General features: G+C 36.6%; 3 protein-coding genes across 3 annotated transcripts in view; 2 read left to right on the top strand and 1 right to left on the bottom strand.

Annotated features, from left to right (window-relative positions):
• Positions 1-19,704, top strand: part of LOC134845238 (pre-mRNA-processing factor 39-like) — a 47,996-nt gene extending 28,292 nt beyond the window's left edge. Inside the window, exons 2-13 of the mRNA XM_063862155.1 lie at positions 5,695-6,115; positions 6,644-6,818; positions 7,124-7,296; positions 9,897-10,018; positions 10,260-10,427; positions 10,747-11,143; positions 14,820-15,005; positions 15,752-15,881; positions 16,047-16,315; positions 16,483-16,670; positions 18,763-19,000; positions 19,248-19,704. Coding sequence (XP_063718225.1) covers positions 5,702-6,115; positions 6,644-6,818; positions 7,124-7,296; positions 9,897-10,018; positions 10,260-10,427; positions 10,747-11,143; positions 14,820-15,005; positions 15,752-15,881; positions 16,047-16,315; positions 16,483-16,670; positions 18,763-19,000; positions 19,248-19,388 — 2,601 coding nt within the window. The 5' untranslated portion in view covers positions 5,695-5,701 and the 3' untranslated portion in view covers positions 19,389-19,704. The remainder of the gene's footprint in view (positions 1-5,694; positions 6,116-6,643; positions 6,819-7,123; positions 7,297-9,896; positions 10,019-10,259; positions 10,428-10,746; positions 11,144-14,819; positions 15,006-15,751; positions 15,882-16,046; positions 16,316-16,482; positions 16,671-18,762; positions 19,001-19,247) is intronic.
• Positions 1-23,293, bottom strand: part of LOC134845158 (mucin-2-like) — a 428,810-nt gene that overhangs the window by 377,336 nt on the left and 28,181 nt on the right. The gene's annotated exons all lie outside the window — the stretch shown is intronic.
• Positions 19,869-23,286, top strand: LOC134845239 (uncharacterized). Its single transcript, XM_063862156.1, has 3 exons — positions 19,869-20,182; positions 22,572-22,708; positions 22,936-23,286. Exons 1-3 carry the CDS (start codon positions 20,033-20,035, stop codon positions 23,066-23,068), a joined length of 420 nt encoding a protein of 139 aa, XP_063718226.1. The 5' UTR covers positions 19,869-20,032; the 3' UTR covers positions 23,069-23,286.

Genomic DNA, 23,293 nt, shown 5'->3' with positions numbered 1-23,293 from the left:
AGAAGCTGTTTACAAGTCGATTAGCCGAAAATATGCATGCTGGTAGAGCAATGTTGTGTGCGTTACCTCTGGAGCAGAGCATGAACGATTTCCTCGTCATTAACGACATCGATCCCGGTTCTTCGCAGAGCTCGGACCAGATCGCAAACTCCAGATTGGTCGTTTTCACCAAAGTCTAGCAGCAGAGATAGCATGTGCTTCTTGCTGGGTGTCACTCCTGCTTGTTGAATCAATTTAAAAATAGTATTTGGTGGTCTATGCAGCAATGTCTGCATTATTTGTTCTTCAGTTGGCAGGATTTTAAGCTCGGCCATGTCGATGACAGCTTGTTGATCTACAATTGACATGTTTCTAAGAAGTTGTACTATAGTGCGCAGTTTGAAAGCAGCTCCTGATTCCACTAGATCGTGTAGCAAATCAGCAAGTACACCTTGCTCCAACTCTTTCAAGGCTTCGACCAGATCAGGTTTCTTGTAGCGCATGTTCATTGCCATGAAAATCTGACGTTTGACACTTTCAGATTGGTTTTGCGCAGAACTGATAATTTCTTGCTCGGTAGGTGTGTACTCAATATTGGCGTCTCGAAAAAGCTAAAGAAAACTTAGAAATTAGTTACCCCGCCTGCATTTTTTTTCAAGTTTTGTTCATATTAGCTGATTGTTGTTACTCCTGCTAAAGCAAGTGTTGTGTAATCGGGAATTTGACTTTTATTCCCGTAAGCAACTTTTCTTACAAATCTGTAAGAAATTGTTAACTTGCTTTATTTGTAATTCATAGCAACTTCGAGACGCTATCCCACTTTGCCTAGTGGAACGCGGTTGCCTGTTTACCCTAAGGTATTGGGTTTGAGTCCTGCCGGAGATTGTTCTTTCAGTAAGTTGGAAATTGAATTTTTTTTGAGAAAATTTCACTTATCGGACCTTCGTTTGTCTGCTTATGTTTTGTCTGCTCATATCGGCTGCAACATCGAATTTTTTCTACTTTCGTTAATTTTCACCTTGGATTCAAGTGGTTTTGATTTACTCCTATCAGCTGAAAATTAATAGTCTGAGAGTAGTCTTAATTTGAACACCTCGAACTCCCGGGGGTGTGATCAGGGTGCGGAAAAGAGCAGGAGCAAATTGTTCTAGAACGTTTCAAACCGGTCAAACGAGTTCTTTGTAGCATTTTAACTAAAGATTTTTTTTACAAAATGCTGGAGTGGTTTTCATGTGATTTCTTGTATGAAAGCTGCCTAATGTAAATTATGAGTATTTTTATTTCTAATTTTTTCACGTTAAATTCTCTGGAATACTAATTTAAAAAAAATTTTTTTGCAGAACATTGAATTCACATAAGAACTTGTTCAGAGCAAAATTTTGGTCAAAGACAATCAGATTTTTTCTCAAATAGCTTTGAGTTGATTTTCTTTTTTCTTAGTGACGAACTTGATGTTGTCCCGCTCTACTACAGGTGACGACTTTGGCTTGTATTTTTTGGTATGTAAAATGATCGGCAAAACAGGCTCTGCCTATAGTTTTTGAGTATGTTTCAAAGCTTCCTATCTAAAATATAAAAAGAATTTAAGGGTATTATTTTTTCTAAACAAGATAGGAGAAATATTAAGAAAATATTTTTTTCCAAACAAAAAAATACCCTTAATTGTTCACGAAAACAACCATTGCAAATTGAATCCCATGGTTGTTCTTATTTTTCATCCAGCTTCTCAACTTCTCAATAGTCGTACCAGTAGCCTGAATTGTTTGATGCTTCCTTGAACTTATGAGGCGTGTCTGTGAAATTAGGAAATTTTTGCAAAATTTAGGTATCACGTATCAGTATCCATAAAATCGTCTCCGTTGGTATTCCGCCAACTAATTTCAGAAAGTACTTATGTAATCTACAAATTAATAAAATTGATTTTTGAGCTGAGCTAGTTTTAATCCCAAAGTTTTCTATAATTTTCTAGTTTTTTTTCCAACCAATAGAATGGCCAGCGAAATAAATCAAATTATGTCAATTGAAACAAACTTTTCGATATCGAAAATTAGTATGAAAGCTGGCTTAAAACATATGAGTTCATTTCTATTTTTTGAGCTTTTTGAAGATCGAAAATTATTCGTCAAGCTGATTTTTTTCATGAGAAAAAAATGTTGACCTGGCTCAATTTTTCAATTTTGGTTGTTCTAGAACTTTTGAAACAAAATAAGTCGTTAATTTTTTTTTCAGATTTTTTGAATCGATAATTGATATTTTAAATTGTTATAAGTTGTAAATTACTTGTTCAATTAATGGGGCTTAATTGAGTATTGGGAGTGAAAAAGTAAACTGTGTTCAGGCATATATATGTACAAAATCTGGAACAATTATTGACCCGTTTGAAACGTTCTAGAACAATCTAGAATTATTTGCTCCTGCTCTTTTCCGCACACCTCCCCCCCCCCCCCCCCCCCCGGATTCTGAAGTGCTCACACTAATTCTACTCTTGACGTTGTATATTTTTCTTGGTGCTCCTTTTTTGGCTTAAAAGCCTTATTTGGTCTTAATGGTTTTGGCTTATGTTTTACTGGCTTAGTTATTTTATGTCGCTTCAAAGGCAAAAAGCGGTTGATTTTCTTGAAAAATTCAGGTAGTGCGTGTTGCAAGATTTTAAAGTTTCAAAACTTAATTGCTCAAAATTTTTATGACCATTTTTTATGGCATTTTTTTTTTCATTTTCGGACCAGTGGCCGCTCGGTAAATACTAGAAGTTAGATTAAAGCTGTTGGTTGTGTTTTTCTACTGCTTTTCTGAGATTATGTATTTTTTTCATCATCTTTTCTCAATTTTTTTTTGTTTCCGTCTCATCTTCTATTCGCGAGTTTAAACTGCGGCGCTTGCGTTCTATATCAAAAGGGATGCGAATCTATGCTTTGTCTCTGTGTAATATATTGCATGCGGACTAATTAGGCCTTGAAAACTTATTTGGGCTCACACTTAACTTAATAAAAACACTGGTTATGCTAAAGTGGAGCGGGTGGGATGCCGAGAAGGACTAAGTCGCAATTAGTTTTAACCTTAATCTGTTTGTGAGCTTCCATTTCTTTGACTCCGTAAATCATGTCATCATAATTGTATATTCCAAGACCGAACTTCTTCATTACAATTTTCTGAGCTTGAGGGTGGACGTTTGCAAACGCTTTGCCAATAGCCTCCTCTTCGTTCTCAATTATATCCAGTCCTGATAGTTTGACGAGGCGTTCTTTTTCACCGTCTGATTTCTTCTGTAAATACTTAACAACATCTTCGTCGCTGATGACCTCAGTTCCAAGTGTGCTGACTACTCGTTGAACAGCATCTGGTCTGAGTTGTTTGATGTCCAGCACAATAGAATCTTCCGAAGGCGTAGGCCTGATGTTCGTTTGAGCTACCACCTGCATTTGTTCATCGGGGCACAAGTTCAAAAGACCTTAAATACTAGAATGCTTCCGTAAATTATTCAACCGAGAGGCTTTATTCTGCATAAAATAAACTGTAGTTTTTCTGAAGCAGAGTGTTGTTTTTGTTACCTATCAAAGACCCGCTATAGAAGCTCAAATCAAATCATTTTTTTGGATTCCTCTAGTACTCTTTGCATTTCAAGGAAAAGATACGAATAATCGTTATTCTTCAAGTTTCATCTCTGTCTTTTTTTTCAAAAACTGAGTTGCAACTGGTTCCAGTCAGTTGCAATAAAACGATAATTTTCGTGCAGTTAATTGAGTTGCTGTTGGCAATGAATGCTATCTGATGCCGTGTATTCTCTATTTTCGTTTTGTAAAGAAAGAAATCGAGATCTACTGACCGAATACTGAAGAGTTCATTGAGATCTACTGACCGAATACGAGGTACTCCTTGGATGGTTTGTGGTTGACGTTCTTGAGGATGCGATCGATGCCCTCCGGGTTAGTGTCGCTCAGACCTCTCACCATCTCTGCCTCACTTGGCACCAACTGCACTCCTGCCATGCCAACAATCGCTAAAGCATACGAATACGTTTCACCCGGGTGTTTGGAAGCAAATTGTTGGTGGGGTGTTTCTGTAGCGTACTAGAGTCAATTCAATTCCTGGGATTTTTTTAAAAATCATGTTGTGCTCAAAATCCAGACCATTGATTGTGATTGTTTCCAAGCTAGGGGGGGGGGGGGGTGGCATGAAAAAGAGCCTGACTTTTTAATCGTTCAAAAGTTAAGTTAATTAATATTTTCGTCTTTTAGGTCCCTGCAATCCATCGAAAAATTTCTGACTCCTTTACTCATTCAAGTTTGATTTTAAGTTTTGAAAGCCAATTACAAAAGTATGAAAGCTTTTGCTATGTGGGAAGTGGAAAAACGTCCAGTTGTATTTGGTACACGAAGTTTTACCTTGCACCTCGGCTGGTGTCCTCTCCGCTAGGTACTCGGCAACATCCGACTGTTCGAGACTGACGCCTGCCGACGCCATCACGGCTCTCCTGGCACTGATGTCCAGATGTCTGAGAATGTCCACTATCTCTGGCTCTGTTGGAGGGTGCTGGTGCATGATCTCCCGCATAATTTGCTGCTTCATGGCTGGGTTCATCTTGCGCAGATAGGAGTAGATGACGTCATCGTTGGGAAGCCCCACTTGTTGGAACACCTGTAATCAAACAGTTTAAAAGTAATTCATATCATATATTTGTTTCGACTGTTTCCGATTATTGTCACCCTGAGTAAGTTAAAGCCCAACCTCTCGTTAAGAGAGAATCTGACTGCCTCGCCACAGTAATTTCATTAAGTTTTGATGTTTATATATTGAAGAGACACTGTCAATTTACCTGCTGCTGCATGGGCGCTGGCATCCTAGAGATAGCACAAATGATTCCTTGTAGAGTGTTTGATACCATCTCCACGTCACACTTAGGAGCACAGTCCACTTCTACTGCAGCCAGAGGTGGAGGGGGTGGGGGAATGGCACTGGGACGACACTTGTTTCCGCTCGGGGGACAGCACATGCCCCCCGCCTGCACATACCCTTCTGGCGTTGTCATATTGCGCGGACGGTTAAAAATTTGGTTACGTTAATGATACTCAATTTAGTGTAACACTACCGGTGTTTCGGAGTATCCTTGGCTCTTTTCCATTTTCCCCCACATTCAAATTTTCCATTTTCTTAGCGGTCTTCCGTGTTATTATGGCTGAATGCAGGAAGGTATGAAGAACAAAAGTATTCACGATAATTAAGTTGTTCACCATGCTAAATTTCATTACATTATGACAGTTTAAGAAAAGTGTTTCAAAACTGAAAATGAAAAGTGGGGGAAATGGAAAAGAGCCCTCTCTCTAACTTAATTACATTGAAGTTAATTATCAATAGTGAACTTATAAGTCAGGAGTAGTTATTATCGATAACTGTGTTATTAACTGTGTTATTATCGATCATGGAGTAGTTAGTATCGACCATAAAAGTTAAAGTCAATACAATAAATACTGAGCGGATAAGCGAAATAAAAGATAATATAGCTATAGATATGCTTGAACGATAAAGATAAAAATGAATTTTGCACGAGAATTTTAGCGTATTCGATTCGTTTTTTTTTTCGCGTTCAAGATGAGACACCCGCCGTACCTATTAGGCTAACCAACTCATCCATTTTTCTAAACTGTAATCAATTCAACGTTGATTTTTTTCATTCAGTGATCTAATTTTTGGGTTTGCTCTAAATGTAGACTTTTTCAGATTTGAAATGACAGACATCTCAAATGAAATGTGCGTTTCAAAGCCAGGCACTGAAAGTGACGATGCCTCCAAAATAACCTCGACTGTCAAAGACGAAGAGATGAAAGCCGACGTAGTCGATTCCTCGAACAACAATTCTACGGAACCACTAAGCGCAGATAAACATACCACAGAAATAGCAGCTAAGGCTGGAATTGATTCAGAAGCTTATGGTCCACAGAGCGGATACAACACAAATAGTGAAAATACGTACTATAACCCCTATGTAGCTCCGACAACGGTGACATCCGCAGAACAGGGAACGTATGACCAGGCCGCGGAGGCATACTATGCCCAGCAAGGTTGGTCATACCCCGCAACTGTGGCCACGCAGGATTATGGGACAGAAGCAACTAATACGGCTGAAGACGCCGTGGGAATGGTTAGTAATGAGATTTGACTTTGAATCTTCATATATCGAATTGTTGCCTAGATTCTATTGCAGCCTTCTTGTCTCACTTTATATCTAGCAGAATCGCTCGCAAGAATTTTTGGAGTAACATAAGCTGATGGCAATTAATATTGATTTTTTTTTATCTTAGTGTTTTATTTACCTATTGAAAGCTAAAAAGTCTACGGTTCTTTTTCAGTTTTTCACGCCCTCGTAAAATTACAAGTTAATTTTGTTGAAAAATTGTTCGGTTTTCTCAATTCAAATGTTTTATTCCGAAAAACGTTTGAATTAGAAAAAAGCTATTTTCCAGTCTCTCATTGGCACATAAAAGATTTTGTGTGTGAATCATTGATGTTACAAGGTTTTAATGAAAACCAATGTGTGTAGAATTGGTCAGTTACCATGCATGCCACATTTCAAAACAGTCAGGCTATGTTTCATTTGGCGAAAAGTTTCATTCCGCAAAAATTACAGGTCTTACAAGTCTTTTTCTAGAAAAGAGTTTGTGATTTGCAGGACAGGAAGCGGAGTTACCCTTTAGAGGAAGGGACATCTGTGAGCGATAACCAGAACCAAGAGCAGGAGAGTCAAAATGGAGAAGAGAATGAAGAATCATCGGGGGGCAGACTGGGTCTGTCATCTGTGCCTGGACTGGACGATCTCTGGGCTCAAGTCAGTCAGGACTTCACAGGTACCACGTTACAACGTTTTTTTTCTCTTTAAAGCGCGACAACTTTTTTTCGCTTCAAAGCGAGACGAATTATAAGGTAGCTCGTAGAAAAAAAACTATTGTTTGAGAAAATTATCGATCATGTTCATTGTTGCTTTCTGACGACTACTGAAAGAGCGAAGCTCTAAGTTATACCTAAAGGTGAAAACATTAGATGTGCGTCAAATTGCATGACTCGATATTAAAAAGGGACAGAGACCAAGTCAAGGGCAAATGGCTGATCTAATTTGGATTTTTCGTTATTTATATCATATGAACTGTTTCAGACTTCGACAGTTGGACGAAGCTGCTGGCTACTTCTGAGTCGTGTGAGGAGGTGAAGGAGATCACGCAGGCATACGATGTGTTCCTGGACAGATACCCGCTCTGCTTCGGATACTGGAAGAAGTACTCAGATATACTCAAGAAGAGAGGCTTGCCCACCCACGACGTTCAGAAAGTCAGTGTGTACCATTATGAGTAGTTCAACATTATTATCAGTGCACTAAGGTATATTGGTAAATTGACTGAAAACATCCTTGGACATTATACTGATGACGTTTTTCTCTGCTCATTTGGCAAACTAAAATTGGTTCTAAAAATGCTGCTTCAATTTTCGCAGTCCGTGAAGAATTGAGTGTTCACTTACTCGACTACCGCAACGAACACTTTTAGGATTTCATTAGGAAAGCTATATTTCACGCATCACCGGCCAAATTTCCCTCTTGGAAAAACGATAGAAAATATCTATATATTTTTTGTTCCGACCCTTTAACGAAACGGGAAGGATCAGATTAACCGGTAGTTTAGGTTTTTTCCAACACGCTTTGACTATCTAAAAGATATTTTGTAGGAGTTCAAGTATGGTATGATATTAAAGCTTTTATAATCATAGAGATCCAAAAAGATAGCTGTGTAGAGAAAAACTAGTCTGAATTTTTCCGTTTTCCACACTAATTTTCAGTAGAGGTTCAGTCCTATGTTCGAATTCCAGGGCCTGTTTTTTTTAAACTGAAAATTCCCCATTTCACGAAATCGTCGACATATCGTCTGTCTGTCTGTTTTTTGTCGGCTTAGTTGTCACATCACGGATTTTCTTGTGCTTCGGGCAGTATAACTGTGATTGAAAGTGTTTTTGATTTATTCCTGTAATGTGTAATTCTTCTAACTCCTGACTTTGTATAATTCCTATTTTTTTTTCGTTCGAAAACTTTATTCGGCCTATATAGTTTCGGGTTTTGTTATATTGGCTTAGTGACCTAATCTTGTGTCCTTTGAAAGGAAATGCCCCCTCCCAGAAATAGACAACAGGATAAAAACTAGAATTTCAGAACTTGATAGATCTAGATTTTTATGACAAAAATTTTGGGGTTTCGGCTCAAAGGGAATTTACCCAAATTTTGTGGGCTTAGTTGCCGCTTGATGAATGTTTCTTTACCCTTGCGATAAGCAAGGGTATTGCAACGTGGTACTAGACTTTTTTCCGTAAAAAACTTTGGCCACAGGACTCATCTCTACGTTGTTTCATAGAGATGAGTTGTTTCATGAGTATCATGTTTGTTTCATATCATAATTTGTTTCATATCATATTGTTTCATATCATAATGTATTCAAATTTCTCAGCATTCCTGGCCAACTTGGCTTGGAGGTAACGAATATGGCTGGGACGGCAAAGTCCTGGGTTCGAGTCTGACCAGGACCTGTTTTTTTTCAAACGGGAAATATTCTGTTTCAAAAAAAATTGTCGGCCAATTATTTGTCTGCTTATCTGTTGTCGGCGAATTAGTTGTCACACCTTGAAAATGTTTTTTTCCACGCGCATTTTTGATGTTATTTTCAGTGTTTGATTTACACCTACATTTTGTAATTTCACTTACCTTGACTTCATATTTCCTGTTTTTTGTTTCGCTAAAAAGATTCCTCAGCCAAAATTTTTTCAGTCAATTTATTCATCGGCTTAATGACCTAATTTTGGGACGTTTCAAGATCAAAACAATTTCAGCACTACCCTTTGCATTTTTCAAGTTGGTTGTATATTTACCAATTGTTGAAATTTCTTGTTTTTTCGTTTTGGAAAATTTTTGCAAAAGTTTAAGTTTCTCTCAGAAAATTATCCTGATTTTCAAAAAATGAGTATCAATTGAAATAACGCTTATTTTTCTATGTGCCTGGACACTCCCCTAGAGTCTTTTTACTTGACCCCTCTGTCTACTGCCGTTGAAAAAAAGTGTGGGGAAATATTTGACCCATATTTTTTTCTTTTTCTGGAAAACTAACTCTCTCAAATATGAGTTTTTGCTTTCAATGGAAAGAACTGGTTTGAAAAGCTCCCTGCATAAGTTGCTACGACCAAATTTTTTGCACGCATAGTTATGGCCCTCGGAATAGTCAAATTTTTGGTTTTTGACTGTTTTGTGGATCTTCTTGACTTCTCGAAAACTAACCTCTCAAATCTGATATTGTGAGTACAATGAGATACGAGGAAATGGGAAGCTCCTCTGCATTTGCGGACACTAACAATAGTTTTTCACAAGAAGTTATCGCCCTCTGAAAAATCTGATTTTTGATTTTTTGACTCCAAAAAAAAAACAAAAGTTAAGGCCCTCGGAAAAGTAAAAATTTTGATTTTGTGACAAAAAATTTTTTTTTTTAAAGATTTTGACTGGTCTGTAAAACTTTTCTCCCAAATCTGATATTGTGGATTCAATGAGATAAGGGGTAGTAGAAAGCTCCTCTGCATTAGCGGTCATTAACATCAAGTTATACACTAGAAGTTATCGCAAGTGGTTCGAAGCTCCGCTTAGCCTGTGTGTAATATTTTTCTGAAGCTGGTGATTTTGTTGTGTTGATGAACATGTTTTCCTCAAAATGAACATTTTCGAGACTTGTTTTTCTCAAAATGAACATCTCCTCTGCCCTTGTGTTAGTTCTCTTTTTTTGCATTAGTTTTGCTTAAATTAACAGTTCGGAAATAGATTATTACCGAATTTAGTCCGCTCTCACTAGCGAAAAGAAAAAGATGTTGTCACTCAGGTATGTACTTAATTAGATTGTTTTCAGGTTTTTGAGCGTGGAGTGACCGCTATACCTTTAAGTGTGGACTTGTGGATCCATTATATCAAGTTTGCAGCCAATACACTCTTCTCAGAGAAGGCTCAGGAGAACACATCCAATATAAGAAGGTAAGAAAATCATTAAGCTCCTTTAATTGCATCTTACATTTCAGGCGTTCATGCCAAGGTCACAAAGTTGAAGAATGCCTTGTGCAAGTTTTCGCCCTGTTTAGGATCTTTGTACCAATTTTAACAGGTACTTAGTACAAGGTGTTTTGTTTTGATGGGCGTAGAGTTTAAGTACTAGGATTTTTGTATTATATGTTAACTATTTTTGGGGGTGTTAAAAAGAAAGCCGTTTTGTGTTCAGTTTGTACGAGAGGGCGTTGTCGGCCTGTGGGAATGACTTCAAGAGCGATAGACTATGGGACGAATTTGTCAACTGGGAGAGGGATGGAGGCCAATTCGCCAACGTCACCGCAATCTACGACAGATTACTCCGAGTGCCAACACAGAAACACGCTGAACACTTCGAAAAGTGAGTCATCTCTACTCAGGTTTCAGATTTTTAAGATTGATATTTGAGATTTTCACTTTTTCCCAAAAAATTCTGGATCTTTTTTTAGATTAGGTTCATAGTTTTCTTTCAGCAGATCTATATCAAACTTTTATGCCTAGAGATGTTCAGCGAGGCAAATAAGTCACGGAGAAATAAGCAATAGCTGATTTATATCTAAAGTTGAAAAATAGCTCTAAATTTCTGAGTGGGAAAATCAAGCGAGGCACAAATGTCTTCCCACCACGAAGTGTGCTGTATTAAAAATTTGTTAAAAGAACCCCTTTTTTTCTGGCTGTAGGTTCAAATCACATATCAGGTGTCAAAGTGTGATGGAGCTAGTGTCGGAGGAAGAACTGAAGGACCTGATGAAACTGCTTCCGACAGAAGACATTAAGATGGAATCAGAACCCTGCGTGAAAGAAGAAGACAAAACTAACTCCTTTGCACAGTCCTCAGAGGACTTGGAAAACGAGAATGAGACTAAAGAAAAAGTTGAAGAGTCGAATTTTGAAGATGAGAATATAGTAAAGAATGAACCGGAAGTGAAGACTGAAGTAAGCGAGAAGTCGAAACTTCCGAGTCGTTTGTCAGAAGAGGCCGAGGAGAAGATGAAGATGATTGTTTTGGAAAGGAGGACAGAGGCATATGGAAAATTGAAGAAAGAAATCGAAAAAATAATGCCTTTCGAGGAACAGGTTAGCGTAAAAAAGAGACCTTTAAGCTTTTACGGGCCCGTTTTTAGACGTTAAAGTACTACATTGCCCCTACGTTTAACTTAGGGTTTAAAAAAGAAATGCAATTTTCACCAAGTTTTGAGTTATCACACTTTTTTACGATCAGGCTTACATTGCTGATATAAACTTTTATTTTGCATAGAAAAGGGATATCAATACTGGTTAAGTGTCAATCAACGAAGTGCAATACACTTATTTGGTCGATGAACGTAGTGATTTTATTTGTGTGTTTTAAAGTCGTTGAACGTAGTGAAGACCTTATATAGGTCGTGATGGCTTCCTCCTGGAAAAAGTTCCTTTTTCGCGGTTTGAGTTTTGATTTCTTTTCATTTACTTTGTTAAAAGGAAGGCAAAATCCACTATCGAACAGCAAGTGTATGTGAATGACTTCTATTTTCGGAATTTTTTTTTTCAAATTTCCCAGCAAATTAAAAATTTGCCTATTGATCCAGTTTTCTCAAATTGCGTTTATGTTATATATAAAGCGTCAATCATCAATTGTTCTTAAAATTCACAAAAGTTTAAGTTAATAATCTGTTGCGTTGAAATTCGAAAGTTGAAGTTTTCAAGAGTCATGAACGTAGTGAATTCTCTTATATAGGTCTTGGTGATTATTTTTTCGCTGTCTGACTTTTTTTAAGTTCACCTCATTTCCTTTGTTAAAAGGAAAGCAAACACCACTGTCGAACTCGAACTGCAAAAGTGTAAAGCTCTTGAAAAACGTGATAGACTTCTAGTTCCGAAAGTGGATTTTAGTTTGCAGATTTCCCAGCGGAATATGAAATTTATTTTTTGATCCAGTTTACTCGAAGTGGGTTAATTTTATCAAAAAAGTGTCAATCATAAATTGTTCATGAAATTCAAAGAGGAATTTCGAAGGAGGAGTTGTTCTAGAGGAATTGTTCTTGAAATTTTGCTTGGAACTTCAAAAGTTGAAGTTTTTTTTCTTCAAAAAGTTGCGTTTTCTGTTTTCTTGCGTTCATTGACTCTTTCCAACTGTCTGTTATCTGTTTCATTTTTAAGCGACCAAATTATTTTTTCTATTAAATGATTCCCAGTTTTTGAAAATTACCTATTTGCGGGTGAATTTGTCAGATGAAAAATGAGGAATGTATAAAAGTTTGTCTGGCATATATTTTTGATCGCAAAGGATGCGAAGCTCGGCTCGCCTATGTCAAAAAATTTCGAAATTGAATTTTTTCTAATGAAAAAAGGATTTCCACCCTGGATGATTCCCTTGTCGCGACATATTTTCATGATAGGCTGAAGCTGAACCGAATCTAAATGCTGTAAAGTCGCAATTATTAATCCCATAATCACCAGTCCTGAATTTTATCATCAAGCGGCAGGACCCGCAGAAAAAATACGCTTTCGGTTGCGTGTCAGTGCGGATTATTTTTGTTTGAAAACATCCTAAATCATTAAAACTTAACGAAAATAAATCAAGTGAATGAGTGATTGAATGAAGTGGATTTTTTTTAGATGCAGTATTTGTTCACATTCAAGTTTATGTCTAGACAATTTGACTTCTGAGTTTTTTAAGCATATTTCAATTTCATATGCTAAAAGAAAGAAGCAATTTATTCTCTCCAATAAAAATGGGTAGCCAATTAATACCACTCTTTTTTTAACCACAGAAATTTTAACTAACGAGTCGGTTAGCGTGCAGAAGTGTACAAAACGTACAAGGTTCGGAATGTTTCACAAAGCTACCATTCACTACAAACCCTAAATAATCATAAATATGTCTATCAAGTAATGTAAAGTGAGACATGACCCCCAAAGATATGCAGCTGGCGATAAACGCGCTACCGACTGTTTTCAGTAAATTTTGAGTTTCCAGCAGAACTTGTTGATTCAGTTTTTGCGTATGTTTCATCGAAAAAGTGTCAATCATAAAAGAATTTTGAAGTTTGTAGATCTTTGATCTGGATAAGAGCATTGTAAATATTAAGCTCTCTTTAGAGCTTCAATTTCTTCGAAAATGCCGTGAACATTTTTTTTCTGCTTCCTTTAGTTCATTTTCCAGTGCCTGTTGGCTATGTGTATTCTGGAGATAAGCAAGGGTATTGCAAACTAGACTTTTTCCCGTAAATAGCTTTTTCTCACAGGACTCATCTCTATTGGAACTTTGTCTTAAAGTAATTCATATTTTTTAGCGTTCCTGGCCTCTTAGCCTGAGCCTGGAGTTATCGAATACGCCTGGGATGGCCAAGGTCCTGGGTTCGAATGTGATCCGGACTCGTTTTTTAACGGGAAATATTCTGCTTCATATAAAATTGTCTGCCAATGTTTTTTTTTCTTCCCATCTTTTGTCGACTTAGTTGCCACATCATCGAAATAGTTTTTGTTGCTGCTCTCATTTTTCTTCAAGGTTGCTTTTAGTGTTTGGCTTATTTCTTCAAGTTGTAATTTTACTTAACTTGATTAGGCATTTTTTTTGTTTCGCTTAAAAACTTTATTCGGCTCAATTTATTTCGGCCTATTTTTTGTCAACTTAGTGACCTTAATTTGGGTCGTTTCAGGGAAACAATCTTTTCACTCCCCTCCGCGCTTCCTACTTTGGTTGTATTTTTACCACGCGGTTTGTTGAATTTTGTTCTTTTTTCGGCTTAATAGATTTCGACGTGTTTTATATCGGCTTAGTAACCTCTTTTTGAATCGTTTGATGCGCGAAAAAAGTTTTTGGGTGCCTTTGTGTGTTATTAGGGGAAGGGGGAGGCATAAAATTTTTTGATTAGTTATGAATTTCAAAAAAGCGGCATGAATAGATTCTGCTCAGGTTTTTTGGGCTTTGTCACAGCTTGGTTAATTTTTTTCTGATTCTTATTTTGCATTATATTACTTGGGTATGTTTTTTTCGCAATTAATTTCATTCATTTTGATAAGTCTAGTTGTACTACAAGTGGTGACAAGATCAGTTTGGCCTCTGTGTGTATTTTGTTTTATTTACACTTGCGATGCTAGTGTGTTTGTACGAACCTTCTTTTTTTCCGACCGAAGTCCATTCGAATATTGGTGCGGCAGTTTTATGGTGCGGCACCCCAATAATGGTGGGCACCTTTACAGCTTTTTGATAGCATGTGCTTTGGCTTTTGAATAGTAATAAGTTAGCACAGTTGATGCATTTTTAATTCATCAAATAAACCGAAAAAAGTTATTTGTTTCAAACAACATCACAATTATGAAAACTCGATTTCAGAAATTTTCTGACTCAATATATCTCGCAATTTTTTGAAATGCATAATTTATACATAATGTGACTCTATGCTTTGCAATTTGTTATATGCAAAGTTAGTGTGGATGCCTTCAGTTTGTTATATTCCAAGTTATTTATTGCAAAATTGAGTTTGTTTGTATTTGGTGCTGAATCGCATTAGCATTTGTTAGCATATGTAGCTGCTTTATTGGTGACTAGTGTTTGTCGGTAGTTAAGCCTGAGTGGCTGAGGGGATAGTGCGTGAGACTCAAAATCTCTTGATTGCAGAAGGGCGCGTATTCGAATCCTACACGTAGCCGAGTTTTTGCTAATTCGAGGCTTACTTCTACTTTTTCTTATTTCACTTGATAGAGCTGCTTTTTGGTCGTGTTCTCATAAGCATACTTAAGAGAATCATAAGCATACTTGTTGTTGCAGCTGCGAAGAAACTACTTCCACGTGAAGCCCCTGGAGCGAGGTCAGCTGAATGCGTGGAAGGAGTACATCAAGAGCATGGTGTCCCGCGAAGAGGCGGGGGAGGAAGGGGTGACTCGACTCAGAGTATTGTATCTATTCGAAAGATGTGTCATTACCTGTTGCTATTATGAAGACTACTGGCTCAAGGTTCGTATTACGCTTCTGGAACACGACGTCACAACAATTTTATATAATTGCAAAATATTTACCTGGATTAATTTTAATTGTTTTGTCCTTTTCCGAAGCAGCTGAAGCGAACCATTGTAGCTCAATGATTGACATGGAAGGTCTTGGCCTGTGTGTGACTCTGAACATTGGCGTGAAATATTGACTTATATTTGAAAATATATTTAAAAATTTCGAGATATATCAAGAAAATTTGGCCTAAATGATGGTTCTACGTTGACGGGCAGACATATTATTGGCATAGTTGACAAAAGTAGCAATTTGCCGAAGTTTTTGTTGATATGTTTAATCTTCAACTTTCAGCACCATCAGGCAAACTACGGGAAAGTTAAAGGACTATCTGCGAATCGTAATGAGTATTCTTCCCTAATTCAATTACATTTTAACAATCGAAATTGTAAGATTTTTTAGCGACTGGTTTATTTGTAAATTGGGCGCAGAATGAAACAATTATGGGTAACTATTGAGCGCTGATTGAATTAAAAGCCCCGATGACGAGCCAAAAGGACTACTAGCCGAGATGCGACCAAGAATGTGTGTTAGAGGTCTTCGGGCGAAGTCGTGCAATGACTTGATTGGCCACGAGGAGCGGTAAAACCAGTTGAACATTGGCCTACAAATAAAGAAATTATTTTCATTATTGAAACATGAGTTTCAGGTAGCTCGTTACGCTAGATTAAAAACTAACAATTTTTGCAATATTTTAGTATGTGTCGTATCTGGAAAACAACCAACTAATTGAAAAAGCACAGGAAGTTTTCTCGAGAGCAGGCAATATACATCTTCCAAAAAAGATCAATTTCCATTTGCAGTGGGCCTATTTTGAAGAGAATCACGGTTAGTTTTTGTTTCTTCCTTTTAAAGTTTTTGATCTTGAAACAAGCTCAATTTTTGATCAACTCGGAAAGCTTGATTTAGAGACTGTTGGCAATTAAAATACATAATTTAAACTGCAACCTACTAGTTGTTTAGCTGGCTTTGCTGTAAAGTTTTTGATTGCAGGCTTCAAGGAGAATGCGGTCAAAGTAGTTACAAATCTTGAGAACTTCCACCGAGAAGTGGTGAAGATCCCAGTGCTGAAAGCAGGAGTATACAGACGCATGTGGAATCTAACCAAGGCCAGTGAGGCGCTCCAGTCGGCCATCAACAACACCCGCTCCAGGGATCCATACGTATATTTGACCTTGAAGCTTGCCAGGTTCAAAGCCAAAGTTGAAGGTGATTTCAACGGGGCCCGCGAAGTCCTGCAGCAAGCTCTTCAAAAGTACCCGGTAAGCTACTGAGTCGAATATTTTGCCAGTTTGACAAAGTTATGGTCATTTTTAAGATCATCGGGGGTTGTCAGAAGGTTTGTGTAAAATTAACAGTAAAGTTATGGTATAAATGAAGCTGAATTAGAAGCAGAGACATTAGAACCTAAATTTGTTCTTTCTTTCAGGTGAATGAGAAATTGCACACGTGTATGGTAGACTTGGAGTACAGCGGACGACAAGCAGTGAACGTGAAGGCCTTCTGTGAGGCATGTGATACAGTGATAAACAATACCCAGATCCAATTCAGTACTAGACTTCGCTTCTGTGAGAGGAAACTAGAGCTGCTAGAAGATTTTGGAACTGAACTAGCTGAGTAAGTTAGCTGAGATAGAAAGAAAAATTTATCGATTTCAAAGAGACTTTTAAGTGTATTAGAAAAAGTAAATTGAGTCGAACACGATGCGATGTAAAAGATAATCATGATCAGTATGATTTCTACCGGACATGTATGTCGAAAGCAAAGTTACAATCTTTTAAAATAGTGATTAAGGCGGTCGCATTGAGATCGTGCGTTTGAGCCCCTAGCATGGCAATGATTTTGCATGAGGACGAGCTCTTTTTTGACCTCTAGCTAAAAACAACTTCCTCGAGTCGCGAAAGAGTTTCGCTCATTGAAAATAATTCATTCTGGAATATGGGAAAATAATAAAATTCTACTATTTAAGGCAGGTTGCAAAGTTTCTGAAAGAGCCTCTGCAGTTCGTAGAAACGAAAGTAATGATACTTATTTATTTTTTTTACTTCAAAAATACATTGAATACCAACATTCTCGTTTTTCCGACCACTTTCGTAAGGTTGGCAAGGAACTATGAGTTAATTTTCGATTTTGGTTATCTCAAAGAAAGCTCGTAGGTTCTAAAATGCTATCATATTAGCGCTCTTTCAGTCGTTATTCAGATTCTACTAATATGTTTTCTCTCAAGGTCGGAAAAAACGGTCTAAATATTTCCGTCTTTGGGATTATGTACGCGGAGGATTGACACCCTTACACTGAATTGTGGATCAATATGTGTTTTCTACGTTTTTATATCTGTTGATTATTATTTTTTTATAACTTATAAACCAATTCAATTCCCTTTGATAAACTAAAGCAAAAAAAAATTGAGGAAAAATAATAAAGATTGATTATTTTTTCGGATTTTAAAATTTATTGCAACGACAATGGTGCTCGGAGCATTCCGTGTAACTTGCAGAGCAATCATCTCTACTTTTGCAAAGGAACTAGGTATGCCTTTTTTTCTCATTTCTGTCTACCCCAAAAAAGCTACTACAGGATCGATTGTGGTATCATTTTGAAGCCCAATTAATTGTGATTCGGATTCCAAAAAAGTTTAACTTCAGAACAAATTAGACCCGACCTCCAAATTTATTTCATTGCATTATGGTTTTTTGTTTTAGCTACTAATTTTAGGCTACTAAAATTAGATGTAAAATTTGCATTTTTCACCTAATTCGAGCGCTCGTTCTAGAGAAAATGTCAGGAATTTTCGGGAAAAAAAACCAAATTTAGTCCTCTTTTGATTTGTTTGTCTTAAGTCAGAGGGTTAACCCAATCTGCTATTTTTTTTACTAGCTTTATAATTCCTTTGCGAATTTACGCTCTTTAATAACAAATCGCTAATGGAGGTAAAATCGAGCTTGACTTTTTAGTTAAAAAATTCCTCTTTGTTCCGATGTTCCGAGTCAATGAACGTTGTGAAAACTCTTATGGAAGTCGTGATATTTTTTCAGGAAAAATTTTAAAAGTTGTTTACGCTCAATCTGAATTTTTCGCGGTTTGACTTCTGACTTGTTTTAAATTCAATTATTTTCCTTTGTTAAAGGGAAGGCTTACTCCATTAGCAAACAGCGAAAGTGTTAAGTTCAGGAAAAATGTGATCGACTTTTAGTTTCGAAAGTGGAATTTAATTTTCAGATTTCCAGCGGGATTAACAATTTATCTATTGATCTAGTTTTTTCAAATTGGGTTAAATTTATCAAAATTGCGTCAATCTCTAATTGTTCTGAAATTTCAGAGAGGTATAAGGCCATTCATTTTTTTCTTTGAAGTTCGAAATGTTGATTTTTTTTGGTCATTGACTCTTTTACAACTGTCTGTTGGCTTAGTTTGATCAAAAAGATCAGTCCCAAAAGATTTGTGTAAAGTTCAAAGAGATTTGTGATGATAGAAGTTTTTCCTTGAATCCCGAAAGATTTCATGCAAAAAAATTGTCATTTTTTCGGTTTTATTGTTCATAAATACTTTTTTAAACTTTTTTCCAACTGACTGTTGGCTATGTTATTTGTTATTTCAGTGTTTTGTTATTACTATGTTTTTACAATACAACTTTTTTTCAGGCTCAACCACTTATTTTGGTAAATAACCTTATCTAGAATTCATATATATTTTTTGTATACAATTTCAGCATCGCAGCAGCTCGGGATGAGTATAAGAAGCTATCGAAAGAGAAGAGCAGTGAAGACGGACATTCAGCGAACGATGAACCACCTGAGAAGAAAGTAAGAGTGGGAGCTGGAGGAATTGCCGCAACTAGTATGACCCCACAGACGTCAAGTGACCCCACTAATAATGCTAATGGAGCAACAGGGGCTGGACAATATCCCAATTATTACTATCCATGGTCATATTATGGATCCCAACAAGTTAGTTAGACTACCCGTTGTTATTTTATTTTTCGGAATAGAATATCTGATAACGCGAGGCATGTACAATGTGTTTTGGAGCCTACAATTAGAAAATTGTAGGTTAATAATTTCCTTTTTTTTATTGGGCCTTGGAAGATTTTTGTTTTGGGATTTTTATGTTGGAATTCGTTGAGATTTCTTAAGCCTTATTTCTCAATGGTCTATATCAGTTTCTGTGTTAAAGTTGTGATGTATTTCGTTTCAGTACTCTCAGCAATATCCGCAGCAGTACTGGAATGCTCAGCCTCAGACAGCAGAAGCCGCCTCAGTTCCCCCTACTTCAGTAAATGACGTCACATTATCTTCATACTCATCCAAACCATCTGCAGCAACTGCAGTCAGCTGACCTATACTGACCCCTCGATGACGTCATGAAACTTAACTAACTATATAATACAAGCTCGTGTTAAACTGTTATTGTTCATCTACAGAGTCAACTCGGACTAGTTAGATGCGTTTTATTGTTGCCCTCGCTTATGAATCATTGTTGCTTAAGTCCAGTTGATGTATCAAAGGCATATATATGTATCCGAAGTTTGGTTCGCTAACCAGTTTTAGTAATGTGAGGAAATTTAGTTTTCGTTTGTTCGGTTCAGTTAAAAATATAGAAGACAGAAATCCGTAGCGATTTTTATTCCTCAAAAGTTTTCGTGTAGAAGTGTAAGAACAATTCCTGGAAATAAAGAATTGGTTACAATTAATACATATGGTACATAAATCTTTTCTCACTAAGTTTTTCATTATTAAAAAAAACGAAAGATGTGGAAAATACTCAAGTTGATTTCTCGTTTTTAAAAGTACTACATGTACTTGCACAATAGACGAAAGTGTTTTTAATAATGATTTTACTGTAGGTCTTAAACTAAATGCACGTTATCAAAATAAAATTTGATTTGCTTTGTCTGCGTGCACATTGTCTTCAAGCATAGCAGGTTGAACTTTGATCAAAAGCACGAATTATTTTTATCACACCGTCTCTGTGACTAAAATATGACAAGTGGGGCGGGTAATTTGCATTCTGCATCCTTCAAAGCTGACTTGTCGAAAGTTCTGTCAACTGACGCCAAAGATGCTGTGCTAAGATGGGCGGACACTGCGCCAGAGGAAGAGCTGAAAGTTGTCACTAAGTTCTTCCAACAGGTAGATAAATCGTATTCGAGATTTAATGTGAACGTTCGAAACAAAAGATAAATCCTAATATTAAAAATTACCCAGTTTATATAAATAGCACTGAAAACTTCATGTCTCGAGATCAATTTCTGCAACTTAATGGTGTCAATTAAATTTACCTATATTTGGATTTTTTTCATCTGAATTATCAATAATGATCGGAACAGACTTTTTTCTAGACAAACAGTTTGTCTAACAGCTTACCAACTCCGATATGGTAAACTCATCGGTTTTTTTTCGTTTTTCTATTTAATCAGCTTAAAAGGGTTCAGCGTATTTTATATTGGCTTGATGGCCTAATTTTTGCATCGTTCGAAGAGCGAAAAAAGTTATGCATGTTTGTTTTAAAGGGGTACTGAAAAACGTCTATATTTTTACTTATAAGTTTTTGTTGTATCTAATTTTTTTCAACGGGTGCTAATCAAATATGGATGGCTTTGTTACCGATTCGTTATTTCTGTTCCGAGGCTGATTTTTCAATCAATTAATTTTCCTGGCATATTAATCTGTAAATCAATTTTATTCTAGACAATTCGAAACACAATTTCTGATTTGTTTTTAAATATTTAATTTTATTTGGATTTATCTGTGTTCATTTTCTTTCGCCAGGTTTGCCGTGCTGTGTTTATGCTGTATCGCAAGTCATGCAGCACTTCAATTCGCATCTGTGTTTTTTGTAGATACAAACTATATTTGCCGGTGAGCTTGTTGCGCTATCGTTATTACCGCTTGAGGTGAGTTTTGTCAAATTTCATTAAACTTATGAACTTTCGAACGCATTTTTTTGATTAAAATTTTTGCCTGATTTTGTTAATGAAATAAATAGATTTTCTTTTTCACTTTAATTTTTTTTTTCTAATAAGTAGAAGAACAATTGTAATAGAGTATTATGTCAAACTTAGATATTTCATTTCATGTTTTCTGTAATTTTATTTAGGCGACAATTTTTTGCGCGAAGTTTCCTTTTTCTCAATTTCTTTATATAAAAAGGGGCAAATCAAATACTTATAGTTTAAATTACCAAAGTTTGATATGTATCATTTCCGAATACTAGCAAAACACGCATGGAGTTTTATCTGAAATGTATGGTATTTCAGCTGTTTTCATAAAGCAGGATTTTGGAAGATGTTTTTTTTTATCTCGCAAGAAATGAATTAGCAGTTGTCGAAGTCTCGGGGGAAAAAACCGGGCTGTAAACGTAGCGTAACCAAAAGTTTTAAGCCATACTTACCATGAAAGGGTCGACAAAAAAATTTTACGTCAATCAACTTACGCTCGTAACAAAACGGAACACCATTACTTTTGAAGATTCGATTTTTCAACCTTAATATAAAAAAGAGAAGTGCCAACAAAAGCCAATGTGACACTGGCGGAGCGAGCGTAAATTGATTAATTATAGATCATGATCATGCAGTTCAATTATTAAACACGCGAGCAGCTAGTATTTTAGTACCAACTTATTTTAAACCTATCTCCCAAATAAGTGTTTGCATATTTGGTGGCTTTTTTGCCAAAACCAACATCTAGTATTGAAAATTTCGGCGTTTGTGACGTACTAAGCGAGCGCGGCTGAGTGGTTAGTGCGTTATACTAATAATCTCTAGGCCGGTGTAGGTCGAAGATCGAATCCGAGACGTAGCCGAACTTTGCTTATTCGAGGCTTATTTCTATTTTGTTCATTGCACTTTTAGAGCTGCTTTTTATCGTGTTTTCGCTAGTGTTTGCGAAGCGAAGCTCGGCTCTGTGTTAAATAAGCCAATAAACAAATACATGATTAAAGTTTCTCCGTACTTGTTTGTTTTTCTAAATCCAATAACCGAAAATCTGAAGCATATGTGAAATTGTAATAAGTCGCAGCTAAATCGTTTATTTCTTTTTCAAAGCAAATTTTCTTGGTGAAAATATTTGGTGCAGTGTTTTCAAGTTAGTGTAGTTTTTTTGCCGCATTATGCACATTTTCATTCCGCATTGGTGTGCAAATTTTTTAGTTTAAATCACTGCGATCAACCGTAAACTAAGAAAAACATTACCTGGAAGAACTTGATTTTTACCCGAAGAACTTGCTTACATGTCTCTAGATTTTTATATATTCACTAATAAATGTTGTTAAAAGATTGAAGACTATTGCTCTCGCGCGCATCAAGATCTCTGGTCATTGTTTGAGGATGAAGCAATGGGTTTCAAAACAAAAAATGGCAGAAGACTTGCATGTAGGACTAAGGCTCAACGTCTGGTTTCGTTCAGACCCAAATAGCTCAGTTGTTGACTTTGTCTCGGCCCAAAATAGATGAATGGCTGAAGTCAAGCTAATACATAGAAATTCATTCAACAATCCTTCTATTGTTTTTTTTTTCAAAAGGTGGGTCAAGACGAAGCTGGTAAGCGACTGGACAACATGCCCAATTTGGACAAGTTGCGTAATGCTGACGTCATCCGAATAATTAGAGACAGGAGCAAACGACTGCGTCTTCTCAGCCCAGAGACCCGAAAGAAAAAGTAAATCAAAGCTGACATCTTTCTCAATAATTTGATACCTTGTTTTGATTTAATACTTTTACTGAGGCGAAAATAAAAAAGCAAAAAGGGAATAGTGATATTAATAGCTCGAGTATTGTTTCTATTTTTGAAATTAAATATGGTCTCAATCGTTCAACAAGAACTGAAATGGTTTTCTAGAGCGATCGAGCAAGAAAACTTCCCTGCTCATTTTCTATTCTGTTCAGGTTTGAGAAACAGACTTGGCATCACATGCCTCCCACGAAGACAGGGCCATACGAGTGTCTACAGTCTCACTACTGCAACATCAAACCCCCCATGAGGAGACACTACGTCTACCATCCGGACTTATACCCCTAAATGACCATACATGGCCTTACATGACAACTCTAACAATGACAACATCGCTAAAACATGCCACAATAACAAACACCATACATGAATATGTGACTATGAAATGCTATAAATGTATGGACATTAAATACTTGTTCTATGCAAACTCTTTTAAATCTGTCACTCACTCCAGCTAGCTAATTTCGCCTTAGATTAGTTAACAAAGCGTATTTTTACAGTGTTTAGTTTGAC

The sequence above is a fragment of the Symsagittifera roscoffensis genome, chromosome 4 (genome assembly GCF_963678635.1).
Source record: "Symsagittifera roscoffensis chromosome 4, txSymRosc1.1, whole genome shotgun sequence".
Classification (NCBI taxonomy): Eukaryota; Metazoa; Xenacoelomorpha; order Acoela; family Convolutidae; genus Symsagittifera; species Symsagittifera roscoffensis.
The sequence above is the reverse complement of the archived record's forward strand: the minus strand, read 5'-3'. Positions and strand labels throughout refer to the sequence as shown.

Excerpts from the sequence above, each read along its gene's own strand:
- LOC134845239 (XM_063862156.1), top strand. The coding sequence starts at position 20,033 with ATGACAAGTGGGGCGGGTAATTTGCATTCTGCATCCTTCAAAGCTGAC. Across the intron at positions 20,183-22,571 it reads TCACTAAGTTCTTCCAACAG|GTGGGTCAAGACGAAGCTGG; the intron begins GTAGATAAATCG and ends TTTTTTCAAAAG. Across the intron at positions 22,709-22,935 it reads CCAGAGACCCGAAAGAAAAA|GTTTGAGAAACAGACTTGGC; the intron begins GTAAATCAAAGC and ends TATTCTGTTCAG.